Source organism: Zeugodacus cucurbitae, chromosome 2 (assembly GCF_028554725.1).
Source record: "Zeugodacus cucurbitae isolate PBARC_wt_2022May chromosome 2, idZeuCucr1.2, whole genome shotgun sequence".
NCBI lineage: Eukaryota > Metazoa > Arthropoda > Insecta > Diptera > Tephritidae > Zeugodacus > Zeugodacus cucurbitae.
Genome location: NC_071667.1, coordinates 36660819 through 36680142, shown reverse-complemented (window position 1 = coordinate 36680142; position 19324 = coordinate 36660819). Strand labels below are relative to the sequence as shown.

The 19324-nt window shown below is 37.0% G+C and overlaps 2 protein-coding genes across 10 annotated transcripts in view; both read right to left on the bottom strand.

Moving 5' to 3' along the window:
* The window catches only part of LOC105219969 (uncharacterized), an 833969-nt gene that overhangs the window by 121667 nt on the left and 692978 nt on the right, over positions 1-19324 (bottom strand). Inside the window, exon 14 of one of the 9 annotated variants that reach the window (XM_054225506.1) lies at positions 10532-11715. The exons of the other annotated variants lie outside the window; for them this stretch is intronic. Within the exon in view, the coding sequence (XP_054081481.1) occupies positions 11650-11715 (66 nt within the window). The 3' untranslated portion in view covers positions 10532-11649. Of the gene's footprint in view, positions 1-10531; positions 11716-19324 lie in introns of those variants that run through there. 9 annotated transcript variants of the gene reach the window in all.
* On the bottom strand, positions 17678-19292 carry LOC128919891 (uncharacterized). The gene is made up of 2 exons (XM_054225510.1): positions 18853-19292; positions 17678-18791 (listed from the first exon to the last, which is right to left on the bottom strand). The coding sequence occupies exons 1-2, from the start codon at positions 19162-19164 to the stop codon at positions 17814-17816; spliced, it is 1290 nt and encodes a 429-aa protein (XP_054081485.1). The 5' UTR covers positions 19165-19292; the 3' UTR covers positions 17678-17813.

Here is a 19324-nt window from a genome sequence, read left to right as displayed (position 1 = left end):
TCCCCTCGAGTAACATAGGCTATATTTATTGCTAGAATCTCAACTTTCTTCAAATAGTTCAATCAAATAGTAGTAGTGAAACTGAAAATCTTGAAAGTCTTACAAGTCATTCTCTTCGCTTCGCAATCGTATGCCAGAGATTCGAGTAACGAGCGCTCACAGCTGCTTGATGAACAAAATTTCAAAACAAATTTCATAGTTTTGACCGTCGAACTCTGAGCGTTCCCAACGCCTTTATAATGAGAGAGAAAGACAACGGACACCAAATACTAGAGATTATAATCAAGTTTTAGCTCGTTGCAAATAAAATATAATTTCATGTTCGAATTTTCCTCATTTTACTTTTTTAAAATGAACCCACGTAAGAAAAACCTAAAAGTACATACCCATGCATGGGAGTATGTGTATAAGTGTGTAAAAACCTATAACTTTTAAAATTTTTGTTTAAACCCGTGCGAAGCCGGAGCGGTCCGCTAATCTGAGATACATGTTCTCTTCAACCTTCCGTCCCTATAATTACAGCTTACATTTCACATTTTGGAGGGACAAATGTTTATTCTGGTTCCAAATATCAAACGAGGATTCTGTTTCACACTCGTCCGAGGATTCTGTTGTATCAGCGCTATTCTTTGCATTTTTTATGAAACAAAAAATAAAGTATTTCTTTTAGCCACAGCATCTTTAAAATGCAGTAATTTGAATCTTGGATCTAACGCAGTAGCCAACGCCAAAATTAAATTGTCAAAATAAATCATAAAATTAACCGTATTTTGCCCCTGACGAATTCTCTGTATTTTACAACAAAACGAGTTCCAATGTGGCAAAGCGTTTCCAAATAGAGGATTTCGGGTTAATACCCGAAGTAAAGATGTGAAGTAAAATTTTAACATAAAACATCGACATAAAACATCGTTAAAAGTGACATCGATGTATCGATGTATTTAGATTCGACACATCGATGGCAAACATCGATACTTTTTGACGAAAACATCGATGTTTCAAAAACAGCGATACATCGTTTGCATCCCTAGCTGCGTACCCGTACACATATTTCCTGGAGAAATCCTTCACGACGACATTTTTCGACCATTGCCACCTACTTTCTTATTTGCGTGGATAAGCAATCAAAGTTTACGGTATTTTCATGAACCATAATCGATATTAAACCGCACATTTTGAAGTTGGTCAACCTATTCACAGGGACTAAAAGTACTTCATAGGACATAGTACTTCTAATGGGCAGGTAGAAAGATTCCATTGCATTTTTCTTCTCTGTAAACTTCTTACCCTTACGATTTTATGACCTTGACTTCGCAAACCTTTTATGAGACTCGTATATTTACATTAGACATACGACAAACTTGGCGGCCTATGCGGAATTGACTATTGACACTCGCTCTGCATTACGACTATTACTACGTTTATGCTTCATTTCTAGATGGGTAAAGCCTATAGGCATAAACGGCAAATACTCTACCCGAGGTGAATTCTGAATTGGCTTAAATTCAGGGCTGCCACGCAATTTTTTTTTATACTCTCGCAACAAATGTTGCTAAAGAGAGTATTATAGTTTTGTTCACATAACGGTTGTTTGTAACACCCAAAACTAAACGAGTTAGATATAGGGTTATATATACCAAAGTGATCAGGGTGAAGAGTGGAGTTCAAATCCGAATGTCTGTCTGTCCGTCCGTCCGTCCGTCCGTCCGTCTGTGCAAGCTGTAACTTGAGTAAAAATTAAGATATCTTGATGAAACTTGGCACACCTATTTCTTGGCACCATAGGAAGGTGAAAATGAGCAAAATCGGACCACTGCCACGCCCACAAAATGGCGAAAACCGAAAACACATAAAGTGCCATAACTAAGCCATAAATAAAGCTATGGAAATAAAATTTGGTATGAAGGATCGCACTATGAAGGGGCATATTTGGATGTAATTTTTTTGGGGAAGTGGGCGTGGCCCCGCCCCCTACTAAGTTTTTTGTACATATCTCGCAAACCAATAGAATAAACCAAACTTCCTGCAGTCGTTTTTTTTAGCCACTTCCTAATACAGTCCAAAAATGAAAGAAATCGGATCATAATCACGCCCACCTCCCATACAAAAGTTAGGTTGAAAATTACTAAAAGTGGGTTAACTCACTAACGAAATACGTCAGAAACACTAAATTTCACATAAGAAATGGCAGATGGAAGCTGCACTCAGATTTTTTTACAACATGGAAAGTGGGCGTGGCGTCGCATTTGTAATAGTTTCCTTACATCCCAATGATATGTTGTGAAAATAGGCCAAATCGCTTCACAACCACGCCTACTTCCTATATACCAGAACTTTGAAGACGATCTGAATCGTTTACTTTACAATATATAAAGTAAGCACTAGTGAAGATATCGGTGCAAAATTTTGCACAAATACTGTATTTATAGTGTGGCAGCCCATTTCTAAAAATCGCCGAAATCGGATCATAGGTTTTCAAGGCCCCATATATCGCACATGAGGACCTCGGTGCTTCCTACCTAATATTATGGTTTCCAACTTCCAATGGACTACAATATATATGACGAATATGTGGGTCAAATTGTGTATTATATAATATTAATTAAGTTAAATAAATAAATTGCGAGAGTATAAAATGTTAGGTTACACCCGAACTTAGCCCTTCCTTACTTGTTTTAATTTTCAATTGTTTTCAATATTAGCAAACAATAACTACATCTTATAGCACACTTATTTTATCATTCTTTGATTCAAGTTCTTCATATTGACATTTATTTAGCTGAAAAATTAAATTATGGAAAAACATATTATAAATTTTGATAAAATTTTTGGTAAATAATTAAATTTTTAGCGAAAATTTGGCAATACGGGAACCCTTTATATGCAATTTGTCAAAACAATTTACTTCTTCTTCTTGACTGGCGTAGACACCGCTTACGCGGTTCTAGCCGAGTCCAAAACAGCGCGCCACGCATCTCTCCTTCTGGCAGTTTGGCGCCAATTGGTTATTCCAAGTTCGGAGTGGAGGTCTCCCTCTTCCTCTGCTTCCACCAGCGGGTACTGCATCGAATACTTTCAGAGCTGGAGCACCTTCATCCATTCGAACAACATGTCCTAGCCAGCGTAGCCGCTGTTTTTTTATTCGCTGGACTATGTCTATGTCGTCGAATAACACATACGGTTCATCGTTCCATCGTCTGCGGTATTCGCCGTTGCCAATTCTTAAGGGACCATAAATCTTCCGCAAAACCTTTCTCTCGAAAACTCCTAGTGCCGTCTCATCGGATGTTGACATCGTCCACACTTCTGCACCGTAAAGTAGGACGGGAATGATGAGAGACTTGTAGAGTTTGGTTTTTGTTCGTCGAGAGAGGACTTTACTTTTCAATTGCCTACTTAGTCCATAGTAGCACCTGTTGGCAAGAGTGATTCTGCGTTGGATTTCCAGGCTGACATTGTTATTGCTGTTAATGCTGTTGTGTAACAATTTACACCAGCACAAAAAATCAGCTGATTTGACGTTCAACATAACTCAAAATCCGTTTATGCATCCGAGTTAACTCGTCTACATACGTAAAGAAAATGTGTATATTCTATCCGAGTAGATCATTTAACTCATGGTGACAAAGTGTTTACGCATGTGGATGGAACTTACACGTGTATAATATAACCGAGTAGAAATGAAGCATAAACGTAGTAAAAGAAAATAGCATAATATAGATGAACTGGGTCTCGTCATATGACGAAACTGATGATACCAGACTTCTTGACAAACTTCTTCGGACGATGATTGGACCAACAAGATACGCTGCTGGAACATCATAGGACACTTCCAAATTTGACAAACTTAAGGACAATAACAATCGACAAATAGCAATTAACTCAAAGTTCCAGGAACAAGATATCGAATTAACTAACGCAATAAATAAAATTTTAAAAGAAGAAAATTGAAATAAATAGATACTGGGCACTCCTACGAAATTCTTTTGGTCAGAAATAGGGATGTCAGTACAGACTTAAATAATATTGTCCTTTCAATTGCTCTAACACAACTAGGTATATTGATATCAATTATTTTCGATAGCAATGAGATCGATTCAATATTGTAACGAAAATGATACCAGAACAAACTAAAATCGACAATCAAAATCGATAATTTGCCAGATTTATTCAGACATCGATATTCGTAGTTGCCAGAATGTTCGAGTGGCAACAATATGTATGTCGAGTAGGGATAATTCTAAAAAGAGAGTTGTCGAGTAGAGTGTAAAAAAGTTATAAGTTAGAGTTGTAAAGTAGAGTCAGGGTAGAGTTTCAGCGTAAACGACAGATTTTGAAATTCCGTTACAATATTAAAAATCGATTTGCTATTAGTTTCTAATAGTATGTTTACATATGAAAATAATCTTGTTATAAGCTCGTTTAATAATCTAACCGTTTACATAGGCCAAAGGAGATTATCAACTGTCAAATTTGTTGTATTTGTTTTCTTCTTGATGAAAATAAATTGTTATGAACCAAATGTTTACTCCGGAACGAATAAATGTTATTAATTACGTTGAAACCCTCAAAAAAGGATAAAATAAGAAATATTAAAGATATGGAAGAAAAACAAAGGAACGCAATTGTATACTTGATTGCGCAGATTGCTGCCAGTAGTAATAAGTTGGCAGAAATACGGAAAAGACGAAAACTCAGATTGATTAAAATATTAACAGAAATACACAAGCGAAATGCGTTATTGCTTTTTATACTCTCGCAACCTGTTGCACAGAGTATAATAGTTTTGTTCACCTAACGGTTGTTTGTGTCACCAAGAAATATAAGAGTTAGATATGGGGTTATATATACATAAATGATCAGGATGACGAGTGGATTTGAAATCCGGATGTCTTTCCTTCCGTCTGTCTGTCTGTCCGTCTGTCCGTGCAAGCGATAACTTGAGTAAAAATTAAGATATCTTAATCTCCTTATACAGTCCAAAAATGAAAGAAATCGGATAATAACCACGCCCACCCCCATACAAAGGTTAGGTTGAAAATTACTAAAAGTGCGTTAACTCACTAACGAAAAACATCAGAAACACCAAATTTTACATAAGAAATGGCAGAAGGAAACTGCACTGAGATTTTTTTACAAAATGGAAAATGGGCGTGGCGTCGCCCACTTATGGGTCAAAAACCATATCTCAGGAACTACTAGACAGATTTCAATGAAATTCGGTATATAATATTTTCTTAACACCCTGATGACACGTGTGAAAAATTGACGAAATTAGTTCACAACCACGACAACTTCTCATATAACTCATTTTTGAATTTCATCTTATTCCTTCACTTTATAATATATACATTAGGAACCAATGAAGATAGCGAAATAAAACTTTACACAAACACTGTATATGATCTGTTGCATCACTTGTGAAAAAATTGTCAAAATCGAACCATGACTTTTCAAGGCCCCTGATACGACATTAAGAACTCAGTGCCTAAGGGTAATTTTTCCCCGAAAATATACTTAGGTAAATCCCTCAGATATTTTAATGTAATTATTCCCTCTGAATTTTTGTCGTTGGTTGAAAATTACTAAAAGTGCGTTAACTCACTAACGAAAAACATCAGAAACACCAAATTTTACATAAGAAATGGCAGAAGTAAGCTGCACTGAGATTTTTTTACAAAATGGAAAATGGGCGTGGCGTCGCCCACTTATGGGTCAAAAACCATATCTCAGGAACTACTAGACAGATTTCAATGAAATTCGATATATAATATTTTCTTAACACCCTGATGACACGTGTGAAAAATTGACGAAATTAGTTCATATAACTCATTTTTGAATTTCATCTTATTCCTTCACTTTATAATATATACATTAGGAACCAATGAAGATAGCGAAATAAAACTTTACACAAACACTGTATATGATCTGTTGCATCACTTGTGAAAAAATTGTCAAAATCGAACCATGACTTTTCAAGGCCCCTGATACGACATTAAGAACTCAGTGCCTAAGGGTAATTTTTCCCCGAAAATATACTTAGGTAAATCCCTCAGATATTTTAATGTAATTCATTCCCTCTGAATTTTTTTCTTATAACAGTTTCTCTCTGTACCTGAAATGGTAATAATCGGGTCATAACTTCTCTCAGATCCCATATACCTAATTATAAGTAATATTAAATTAAGTGAGCGTATAGTCTTCGATACATTGTATCTTGCTGGTGGAAACGAGTGAAATCGGTTTAGGATTTACCTCAGTCCCCATACACTATTTATGATGATTTTCGTTATTCTATTGATCTTTATACCCAATATATGGGTCGATCTTTATAAAATCACATCATGTGTTATCTTTATAAAATTACATCAATAAATTGCGAGAGTATAAAATGTTCGGTTACACCCGAACTTAGCCCTTCCTTACTTGTTGTAATTAATAACATTAGACCAAAAGGTTTGTGGAAACATGTAAGTACAGTATACTCTCGAAAAGTAAATTCTCAGAAAGTAAATAATCGCGGAAAAGTTAATCGCCTTTAAGATTACCCATGCACCTCGAAAAAGTAAATTTTTTAATTTACTTTTCAGAGAGTGTGATAAAAAATTCGAAACGAAGCAAGCAGCGTTTTTTACGATGTTGCAAAAACACTTACTCTCTTGTTTATCGCGTCTTTTTAGTAAATAAACTCTCCTACTTGATCCACTGGTTTAAAAATGAAAACGATGCAAATCAGTTGTCGTACACAAATGGTCAGAAAATATATTGCAAAAGAAAAAAAAACAAAAGAATATTCAAGATTTTTTCTCTTCATAGTAAATACATATGTATGTATGTAAATGATATGTTTTTCATGTAAATCCATATGTTTTATTGAAGCAAATAAATGAATGAATTTTTTAAGTTTAAAAATGCATTTAATATTATAAAAACAGATAATTTATGTATATATTTGGAAAAGTAAATTATTCGAAAAAGTAAATTACCCAAAATACCAATCGATTTACTTTTCGAGAGTATACTGTAATTGCATGACTTTTAATAAAATTCCCACAAGTTATCCGCTTGTCGTTGTTTTGTAGGAAAGGTACGGTAATTTTTGGGAACTCGACGTTGCTTACAATAGTGACAAATTCTTCAAGGAGAGCTTCAGGATGAGTCGGGAATCATTCACAATTTTATGTAATGAGCTATCACACATTGGCAAACATAATACTACAGGGAATGTATTCCATTAGAAAAAAGAATAGCTATCGCTTTGTACACCCTTGGTTCTTTTGCTGAATATAGAACAATTGGGAGACTATTCGGGGTTTCCAAAGCGTCTGTATGTTGTATTCGTAAAGATTTTTGCCGAGGAGTGTGGGACAAACTCTCGTCTAAATATTTAACCAGCTCATAACATGCAAATACAATTTATTTCAGATGGATGCCATATTGAGATTAGGCCCTCCGCATCTGATGCTGTTGACTATTTCAACTACAAAGGTTGGTACTCAATGGTTTTACTAGCCCTCGTAGACTACAGGTAAGTTAACAACATAAATATTTTGGATAATACTTAAACTCTTTTCAGATATAGATTTATGTACATTAATGTTGGAGAACCTGGTCGTTGTAATGATTCTCAAATATTTGAAAAATCCAACTTGAAAAGAATTTTTCAAAACTCTCTGCTTAAAGAGAATGCGAAAAAAATTGGTGAAACTAATGTCCCAATTGTAGTTCTTGGGGACTCAGCATTTCGCTTTTTTTCCGTTTCTAATGAAGCCATATCCCTATAACCAAGCAGCTGAGAATTACGAGAATATTTATACTCTCGCAACAAAGTTGCTACGAGAGTATTATAGTTTTGTCCACATAACGGTTGGTTGTAAGTCCTAAAACTAAACGAGTTAGATATAGGGTTATATATATCAAAATGATCAGGGTGACGAGAAAAGTTCAAATCCGTCTGTCCGTCCGTCCGTGAAAGCTGTAACTTGAGTAAAAATAGAGATATCTTAATGAAACTTGGAACACTTGTTCCTTGGCACCATAAGAAGGTTAAGTTCGAAAATCGGCAAAATCGGACCAAACACAAAATGGCGAAAACCGAAAACACATAAAGTGCCATAACTAAGCCATAAATAAAGCTATGGAAATAAAATTTAGTATGAAGGATCGCACTATGAAGAGACATATTTGGGTGTAATTTTTTTTGGGGAAGTGGGCGTGGCCCCGCCGCCAAATAGGTTTTTTGTATATATCTCGCAAACCAATAGAGCTATATAAACCACACTTTCTGCAGTCGTTTTTTTTTTAGCGATTTCCTTATACAGTCCAAAAATTAAAGAAATCGGATAATAACTACGCCCCCCTCCCATACAAAGGTTAGGTTGAAAATACTAAAAGTGGGTTAGCTCACTAACCAAAAACGTCAGAAACACTAAATTTCACATAGGAAATGGCAGATAGAAGCTATACTCAGATCTTTTTACAAAATGGAAAATGGGCGTGGCGTCGCTCACTTATGGGTCAAAAACTATATCTCAGGAACTACTCGACCGATTTCAATGAAACTTGGTTTGTAATAGTTTCCTTACGTCCCAATGATATGTTGTGAAAATAGGCCAAATCGCTTCACAGCCACGCCTACTTCCTATATACCAGAACTTTGAAGACGATCTGAATCGTTAACTTTACAATATATAAAGTAAGCACTAATGAAGATATGCAAAACTTTGCTCAAATACTACGTTTATAGTGTGGCAGCCCCATTCTAAAAATCACCTTAATCGGACCATAGGTTGTCAAGGCCCCATATATCGAACATGAGGACCTCGGTACTAGTGGTCTAACCTAATATTAGGGTTTCCAACTTTCAATGGACTTTATACAATATATATGACGAATATGTGGGTCAAATTGTGTATTATATAATATTAATAAAGTTAAATAAATAAATTGCGAGAGTATAAAATGTTCTGCTACACCCGAACTTAGCCCTTCCTTACTTGTTTTAATTACAACTTATTTAAATCTCGAAGGGTTGTGGAAAACGCATTTGGTCACCTAAAAGCAAGATTTAGAAGGATAGGGAAAGAAATTGACAACGATATTAAAAACGCAATATCAATAATAAAATGTTCTTGCGTCTTGCACAATTTTGTAAATGAAATGAGTGACAACATAAACACGAAATGGTTGGAACTGCAAAATAATTTCGAAATCGCACGCCCACGAAAGCAACCAGATCCATTATTCATTTCTGGAACCGACGACCCTAATGCTGAGAACATCAGAAAATCAATAGCTCAGTTCATTTTTATACTCTCGCAACATGTTGCACAGAGTATTATAGTTTTGTTCACATAACGGTTGTTTGTGTCACCCAGAAAGAAAAGAGTTAGATATGGGGTTATATATATATAAATGATCAGTATGACGAGTGGATTTGAAATCCGGATGTCTGTCTGTCTGTCCGTCTGTCCGTGCAAGCGATAACTTGAGTAAAAATTAAGATATCTTAATGAAACTTGGAACACACATTCCTTGGCACCCTGAGGAGGTTGCTTTCGCAAATGGGCAAAATCGGTATACTGCAACGCCCACAAAATGGCGGAAACCGAAAACCTATACAGTATCATAACTAAGCCATAAATAAAGATATGAAAACAAAATTTGGAATATAGGCTCGCATTAGGGAGGGGCACATTTGGATGTAATTTTTTTTAAAAAATGGGCGTGACCCCGTCCCCAAATAGAGTTTATGCATATATCTTGCAAACCAAAAAAACTATATAAACCAAACTTTCTGCAGTCGTTTCTTTTAGCCATTTCCTTATACAGTCCAAAAATGAAAGAAATCGGATAATAACCACGCCCACCTCCCATACAAAGGTTAGGTTGAAAACTACTAGAAGTGGGTTAACTTAATAACAAAAAACGTCAGAAACACTAAATTTCACATAAGCAATGGCAGATAGGAGCTGCACTCAGATTATTTATAAAATGGAAAATGGGGTCAAAAACCATATCTCAGGAACTACTCGACCGATTTCAATGAAACTTGGTTTATAATAGTTTCCTTACATCCCAATGATATGTTGTGAAAATAGGCCAAATCGCTTCACAACCGCGCCTACTTCCTATATTCCAGAACTTTGAAGACGATCTGAATCGCTTACTTTACAATATATAAAGTAAGCACTAGTGAAGATATCGGTGCAGAGCTTTGCACAAATACTATGTTTATAGTGTGGCAGCCCCATTCTAAAAATCGCCGAAAATCGGACCATAGGTTTTTAAGGCCCCATATATCGAACACGAGGGCCTCGGTGATTCTAACCTAATATTATGGTTTCCAACTTTCAATGGATTTTATGCAATATATATGACGAATATGTGGGTCAAATTTTTTATTATTAATATAAATAAAGTCAAATAAATAAATTGCGAGAGTATAAAATGTTCGGCTACACCCGAACTTAGCCCTTCCTTACTTGTTCTCTTTACATTTATTACTATTGCCACCGTCCATCATTATGACCTGATGGTCATTATGTGTGTTTATTGCACATATGTAGGTAAATGCCAATTATTATTGAGCCATATCCATTCTTAATATCCAATTCAAAAGTATTCTTGGTTCCCGTGTTAAACAGTTCCACGTCAAGTAGTTAGACAGCTTTGAGCAAAGTATTTCGCCCATTCCAGGGCCCATGCGTTGAAGTCTCCTGCTAGTATATTAGGTGTTGTTATCTGAAAATCTCTAAATGGATCGTAAATCTCTAAATAATTCGCAGATTATTACGTCCTCAATTTTCATCTCGTACACGTTTGTTTAACAACGTTGTTTTCACGGTACATTTTTTTACTTCCAGCTTTGTTAATTGTATTCGCATATCCACGGGTTTTGTTTCGCTTTTCTTATGTTCTTGATGGAACTTTCGTAGGAATTTATTTGCGTTGTGATCGGATACCTTTCACTATATCGTCTTTTGTAGTAACATCATCAACATCACGAATGTGTACTATTTTCTCTTCGGTTAGAACTTTATGTCCACCTCGTTGCCAAGGACTTTGAAAATTTTCTCTTTGTACATATTCGTACTTTCTTTTTGTGACCTTTTAGCTCAAGCAGAATATCCCCTTTCGCTGTTTTCCTAATTCGCGACAAATTCTCGCCCAGTTGTTGTAAGGTTTCTTTATTAAGGTCTATTTTAACTGCCTTTATTTCACTATACGTCATGTCGTCATCTCTTACAAGGGCATCTGCATACGGAACCCTATGGATCTTCTTCTTTTCTTTTGTCTTTTTCTGTTTGTCCTTGACAGTGACCGAGTTAACTTCTTTCGGCATATCCTTTCTATTGTTTAGAGAGAGGGTTTGCTTTTCTTCTCGCATCCTCTTTGAGGTTGCCTCTGCTGCAGATTTAGCAGGAGTAAGGTTTTGACCCACTTTCTTTACATTAGTATTTTGTTCTTGTAGATGCTTATTCAACCCTATTGAGCGTTGAGATGGAAGCATCAATCTTACTAGCGTATAACAGTGACAGACGAGCAGAATTAATGCGTCTTAAGAAATGCTATTGCGCATTGAAATTTCAAGGTGACAAACGGCAGACTTGTGCATTTAGACAGCTGGTTGAGAAATCTGCTTATTCATTAAAAAAAGTAAATAAATCTTATCGTTGTGGTTCTTAAAACTGTTCTCTTTTTTCTTTCTGCAATCTAAAATCATTAAAATTAGTTATTGTTAATATATTCGCACTTATTTTATTTGAAAAAAAAAAATAAAATCATAAATCATTTGTTTACGTTTTTCCTTTTTCTTTGTATCAATTAGCATTCACAATAGCAAAAATCGGTCAGTTTTGGCCACCATTAGCAATTCAAATTTGGTAAATTCAGCCAAATGAACGAATTTTTTGTGCATTACTAATTTTTACACCCTCGCAACTTTTGTCACTTAAAACTAAACGAGTTAGATATGGGGTTATATATTACAAAGTGTTCAGGGTAACGAGTAGATTTGAAGTCCGGATGCCTGTCCTTCCGTCCGTCTGTGCAAGCGATAACTTGAGTAAAAATGGAGATATTTAAATGAAACTTAGTACACATATTCCTTGGCACCATGAGACATTGGTTGGCATTGAAAATGGGAGAAATCGGACCACTGCCACGCCCACACAATGGCGAAAACCGAAAAAAATATAAACTGCCATAACTAAGTCGTAAATAAAGTTATGAAATATATTTGGGGACAAAGGATGTAATTATTTTGTAATTTTTTTTGTACATATCTCGTAAACTACGAGAGCTGTATCAACCAAAATCACTAGAATCGTTTTTTAGGTATTCCTTTATGCAGTCCAAAAATGGAGAAAGTCGGATTATAACCATGCCTACCTACCATACAAATATTATGTTGAAAATTACATACCAAAAATGCTTTATTTCAGTAACGAAAAACACAACAAACCTTAAATTGCATTATAAAGATGTTACAGAAGGGCTGAACTCAAATTGATATACAAAAGTTTAAATGGGTGTAGCTCCGCCCACTTAAAACCATATCTCAGAAACTACTATGTTCAATGAAATTACTTTCGCTACTTCCTAATATACCAGAATGGTGAAGTCAATCTGAATCGTTTACGTTGCAATATATAAAGTAAGTACTAGTGAGATATCGGATTACAACTTTGCACAAATATTGCATTTATAGTGTGGCATCGTCATTCTAAAAATCTCCGCAATTGAACCATAAGTATTCAAGGCTCCATATATCGAACATGAGGACCTCAGTGCTTCTAACCCATTTTTAATCGAAAATATAGATTAGTCTCTCAGCAATTTTGAAGAAATTCAGAGAGAATATTTTTCTTCTAATAATATGTCTCCGTGCCAAAATTTAGTGGAATCGGATCATAACTTTACCTAGTTCTCATAGACCTAATTTCAGGGTTTCCAAATTTCAAGGGACTTTATACCATATATATGACAAACATGTCGATAACATTGTGTGTTGTATTAATAAAATTAAATAAATAAATTGCGAGAGTATGAAATGTTCGGTTACACCCGAACTAAGCCCTTCCTTACTTGTTTTTTTTTTTCGCGCCCGTGATGTTTGCCGAAGTTAAATTGATTTAGCGCCCGCTTGTTTTATTTTATTATTTTTCTACCTGTATGCATATGTATATAGATATATTGTACAAATGTATGTAATATATATATTTTTTTTCTCTCTCTCGAAGAGACACTTTTTTAGGTTCACTCACTTCACTTTGGTAAGCTTGGATAGCATGTGTATATAATTTATGATTTGTTTTTTTTTTTGTTTCACTTGGTTTGCTTTAACACATTTATGTATATAATACGATATATGTATATGTATATTTTGTACGATTTATATGTACGATATTTTGTACTAGCAGACCCGGCGAACTTCGTACCGCCTTAGCGTAAATTTGGTGCACTACTTTATTTTGTATAGCTGACCTATCTTATGTATGCGTACCTATTCAATTTGAACTGGAATCTATAATATCCTCCATATAAAAATGAATACTTATACTTGAAACATAAACTGCTTCTTAAGTATTCATAGTTCACACTTTGATTTACCGTTAGTTTTCTGCATCCGTTATTTCCATGTATCACTTGAACGAAAATCAACACACGAAATAAGCTGTGACCCATGAATTATGAGTGTTTTTGGTTTTTGTTTAATAAAATATTGAATTTGAATACCTTTGTAAATTTTTTTACATGTTTTGTATTTAAAACTAAATTATCAATATAATTGCATCATTCGTTCATTTAGTTCAGAGCAAAAAATATTAATTTCATATCAGTATTATCAGTGGGGGATGGGGTCATATGTAGAAGTTCACGTAAGTGAGGAAAGTTTCTGATTGCCATTCACTTGGGAGTGGTCAGGAACGATTCTTTTGCATATGACTCAAGCAGCTCACGACTTCCGGTTTTAGACCAAGTATCCCCTGGGTAGCTAACAGACATCCGTTTGGAGGCGAGCTAAAGTGAGAAGGCGAAGCCCGCTTGTGCGGTTGTGCGTGGGGCTTGGGACCCACCACATAAAAAAAAATCTCCCCAATGAAAACAAACACCGAGCCTCGGATGAGAAACCCCCCTTTTGATGACGACCCCTGCAAACGTACTAAGGATCATGATTTGAGGGCATGCACCTTTAATGTCCGGACTCTTAATTGGGAAGGTGCCTTTGCCCAGCTGGTTGATGTCCTCATACAACTAAAGGCTGACATCACCGCCGTCCAAGAAGTGCGATGGACGGGACAAGGACGGAAGAAGGTGGGTCCTTGTGACATCTACTACAGCGGCCATATAAAGGAGCGCAAATTCGGTTTTGGATTTGTGGTGGGAGAGAGACTACGTCGCCGAGTCCTGGCATTCACCCCGGTGGATGAACGTCTTGCCACAATCCGCATCAAAGCGAGGTTCTTCAACATATCGCTTATTTGCGCCCACGCCCCAACGGAAGAGAAGGACGATGTGACCAAAGATGCTTTCTATGAGCGCCTAGAATGCACCTATGAGCGCTGCCCCCGCCATGATGTCAAAATCGTGCTTGGCGATTTTAACGCCAGGGTGGGTAAAGAAGGTGTCTTTGGCACAACAGTCGGAAAATTCAGCATCCATGACGAAACATCGCCAAACGGCCTGAGGCTGATCGACTTCGCTGGGGCCCGAAATATGGTTGTCTGTAGTACCAGATTCCAGCATAAAAAAATTCATCAAGCAACGTGGCTGTCCCCTGATCGAAACACGCGCAATCAAATCGATCACGTTGTGATAGACGGAAGACATGTCTCCAGTGTTTTAGACGTGCGTACGCTCCGAGGACCAAACATTGACTCGGACCATTATCTAGTAGCAGCAAAGATACGCACTCGCCTCTGTGCAGCAAAGAACGCCCGTCAACAAACACAAGGAAGGTTCGACGTCGAAAAGCTGCAATCACAACCGACAGCCGAACGATTTTCTACTCGACTTGCACTCCTGCTCTCTGAGAGCACTCATCAGCATCTCGATATAAGGGAGCTGTGGAACGGCATCTCAAACTCATTGCATACCACTGCAGCCGAAACAATTGGTCTCCGGCAACGCAAAAAAACCAGTTGGTACGATGAGAATTGTCGTTCCGCAGTGGAGAGAAAACAGACTGCCCACCTCGCAACGTTGCGATCGACCACAACACGTTTGGGGTGGGATAGATATCGAGAACTGAAGAGGGAAGCGAGACGCATTTGCAGACGTAAAAAGAAAGAGGCCGAAATGCGTGAGTATGAAAAGCTTGAAAAGCTGGCCGACATGGGTAATGCTCGAAAATTTTATGAAAAGATGAGGCGATTAACAGAAGGTTTCAAGACCGGAGCATTATCATGTAGGGACCGAGAAGGTAATCTGGTAACGGATGTCCAGAGCACACTGGGATTATGGAGGGAACACTTCTCCGACCTGCTCAATGGCAGTGAAAGTACAACACCAGGAGATGGCGAACCCGATTCCCCAATCGATGACGATGGAATAGATGTTCCATTACCCGACCATGAAGAAATTCGAATAGCAATTACCCGCTTGAAGAACAACAAAGCGGCGGGGGCTGATGGATTACCGGCCGAGCTATTCACATACGGCGGCGAAGAACTGATAAGGTGCATGCATCAGCTTCTTTGTAGAATATGGTCGGAAGAAAGCATGCCTGACGATTGGAATCTTAGTGTGCTCTGCCCAATCCATAAGAAGGGAGACCCCACAATCTGCGTCAACTACCGTGGTATAAGTCTCCTCAATATCGCATATAAGGTTTTGTCGAGCGTATTGTGTGAAAGACTAAAGCCCACCGTCAACGAACTGATTGGACTTTATCAGTGCGGCTTTAGACCTGGAAAATCCACAATGGACCAGATATTCACCATGCGCCAAATCTTGGAAAAGACCCGAGAGAGAAGAATCGATACTCACCATCTTTTTATCGATTTTAAAGCTGCCTTCGATAGCACGAAAAGGAGCTGCCTTTATGCCGCGATGTCTGAATTTGGTATCCCTGCAAAACTAATACGGCTATGTAAGCTGACGTTGAGCAACACCAAAAGCTCCGTCAGGATCGGGAAGGACCTCTCCGAGCCGTTCGATACCAAACGAGGCTTCAGACAGGGTGACTCACTATCGTGCGACTTCTTCAATCTATTGCTGGAAAAAATAATACGAGCTGCAGAACTAAATAGAGAGGGTACAATCTTCTACAAGAGTGTACAGCTCCTGGCGTATGCCGATGATATTGATATCATCGGAAGCAACAACCGCGCCGTTTGTTCTGCATTTTCCAGACTAGATAAAGAAGCGAAGCGTATGGGTCTGGTGGTGAATGAGGACAAGACGAAATATCTCCTGTCATCAAACAAACAGTCAGCGCACTCGCGTCTTGGCTCCCACGTCACTGTTGACAGTCATAACTTTGAAGTTGTAGATAATTTCGTTTATCTGGGAACCAGCATTAACAACACCAACAATGTCAGCCTTGAAATCCAACGCAGAATCACTCTTGCCAACAGGTGCTACTTTGGACTGAATAGGCAATTGAAAAGTAAAGTCCTCTCTCGACGAACCAAAATCAAACTCTATAAGTCGCTCATTATTCCCGTCCTGATGTATGGCGCTGAAGCGTGGACGATGACAACATCCGATGAGACGACTCTTGGGGTTTTCGAGAGAAAGGTTTTGCGCAAGATTTATGGTCCTCTAAACATTGGCAACGGCGAATACCGCAGACGATGGAACGATGAGCTGTACGATTTTTACGACGACATTGACATAGTTCAGCGAATAAAAAGACAGCGGCTACGCTGGCTAGGTCATGTTGTACGGATGGAAGAAAACACTCCAGCTCTGAAAGTATTCGATGCAGTACCCGCTGGAGGAAGCCGCGGAAGAGGACGACCTCCACTCCGGTGGAAAGACCAAGTGCAAAGTGACCTGGCTTCACTTGGTGTTTCCAGTTGGCGCCAAAAAGCAAAAAGGAGGAATGAGTGGCGCGCTCTGGTGGATTCGGCTATAATCGCTTAAAGCGGTTCCTACGCCAAATATATATATATATATTAGACCTGTCCTTAAAATTCAAAATGTATTCTATGTTTACAGAATGGGTTATTTTTTTCCTTTTTATGTAAAAATGTTTAAAAAAAAATTTGGGGACAATCGGATGATGGGAAGACGGCGCGGAAACGTTTTTAAATTAAAAATTGCCTTCCTATAGGAAAAAACAAGTTTTATGTATTCAAGAATCAATTTTTCTTTTAGTGTATTATTTTTCTCCAATTTTTTTCATTATATTAACTTAAAACTACTACTTCAAGAAAATATTTTTGTTCATATCAATTTATTTAATACATCTAGAAATATTAAAACTTAAATTAATTCTGATTTTTTATAGGACTTATATTTTTTTTTGTATTCTTCAACAACTTGAAGGAGGAACTGTTTTTCTTCTTCTTTATTTGTAAGAATAGTATTGAAATCCTTTATAAATTTAATACCTCTTCCCGCTGTATCATTAGTAACAAGCAATTTGTGGCATATTGTGCGACCATTTTGAAATTCCTCGTTTGTTTCCCAAGACTCTGGATCCAAATACAAAAAGTTTGTTGACAACTTGTACTTCGTAAAAAATGTTAAAGTTCTTTTGGATACAAATTCGCTTAAATCCGAATTGCCTAAGTCACTTAATTTTTTTATTTTGCGATTGTTTTGTAGTTTATAAGTTGGCTCTTCTGATTTTAAATTTTTTACCATTTTTTCTTAACATCTACTGAAACATTGAAATCAAAGAAAGCCATTGCGACGTTTTCCTCTGACAAATACCACATGTGTTGTTGCATTTTTCTCAGCAATTCCGAAGAAATACTTGGGTTCACTTTTTCATAATTAATACATTCTTTTACAAAGCTTAAATCCTGCAGGGGAGAGGTAATTGCATTGGAGCATTTGTACCAAGCTTTTATATATAAACGCACTAAAAAAACGCAAATGTGACTTAAACCTTTTAATTCAGCTTTACTCAAGTGAAATTGATCACGAAACAGAAATATTTTCAAGGAATATATTCCCTTTGACATCCAACGTGCATGACTTGTAACTCCGGGAGTTTTAAATTTACCACCATTGTCACCAAGAAATGTAAGTACTAGACGTAAAAATTCTTCGTGGTCAGCACGAACAAACGTTTTTTGTAATTGTGAATGACAAAATTGTTTGATGTCATTGCAGATGCCATCACTTATATGAGATTTTATATCTTCACAGTCGAGCCCACTCTTAAATGATGAAGTGTCAATATTTGGCCAGGCTTTGGCAAATCTCTCGAAAATTGAGACTTCTGGTGCTTGAGTCACTTTGATATGCAGGTCGAATACACTACGCAAGTATATTTCTAGAATGTGGTGACGGCATGGTAACGTCAACAAATTTCTTCCTAACATGCGTTGCAATTGAGCGCATGCTCCATTTATTGGACCAGTATTAGTGGACGTGGTGTCAAAAGACATGCCTTCTACGCGATCTAAAATATTCCATTTACTAAGTGTATCAAAAACGGCTGTAGCTATATCTTCACCAGTGGCAGATATAAGTTTTGGAGCGCCTAGAAATTTGGATTCGCCATTATAACTAACAAGCACTGCAATTCGCTCAACTTTTATTTTTCCAATTAGATCTGGCAATACTTTACCATCCCAGTGGACGACCATTGCTTGTGTATCACTTAGCTAGAATAGGATATTATTAGTATTTAAATAACCTATACGTATATTTTCAATCATGGTATACTTTGTCAATAAAACTCTCTTGAATCCTCTGTGATTCTTTTCTGCGATGCTCTTCCCTCAGTCTATGGAGAGTAGAACGATTGACTACCAAGTCGCTAGTGCAATGGCCCAATGCTTCTGCAGTCGTCATCAGAATGTGCATCGCCTTTCCATCGCTTACTTTGGCGCTATCAAGTGCTGAAAGCAATCGCGGTGTGATAAAATGTTTTCTTCCCCTGTTAGTACAAGTTGAAGCAGTGTGTTTTGTATTTTTTTTCACATTGGTTTCCGCTACTTCAGGCTCACTGTCACCAATATCTTCTTCATAGTCCATACCAAAATCGTCGAGTTCGTTGAGTTCGACTACACAATATCATTTTAAAATTGACCATTACCACTATAAATAAAATTAATTTCATTTGATAAACTTACGATTCACTTCCGACATTTGTTGATGTTTCCTTTTCCTAGACATTTCTTTCTCAATTTGTCAA

Excerpts from the sequence above, each read along its gene's own strand:
- LOC128919891 (XM_054225510.1), bottom strand. The coding sequence starts at position 19,164 with ATGGACTATGAAGAAGATATTGGTGACAGTGAGCCTGAAGTAGCGGAA. Across the intron at positions 18,792-18,852 it reads AAGAGAGTTTTATTGACAAA|CTAAGTGATACACAAGCAAT; the intron begins GTATACCATGAT and ends ATCCTATTCTAG.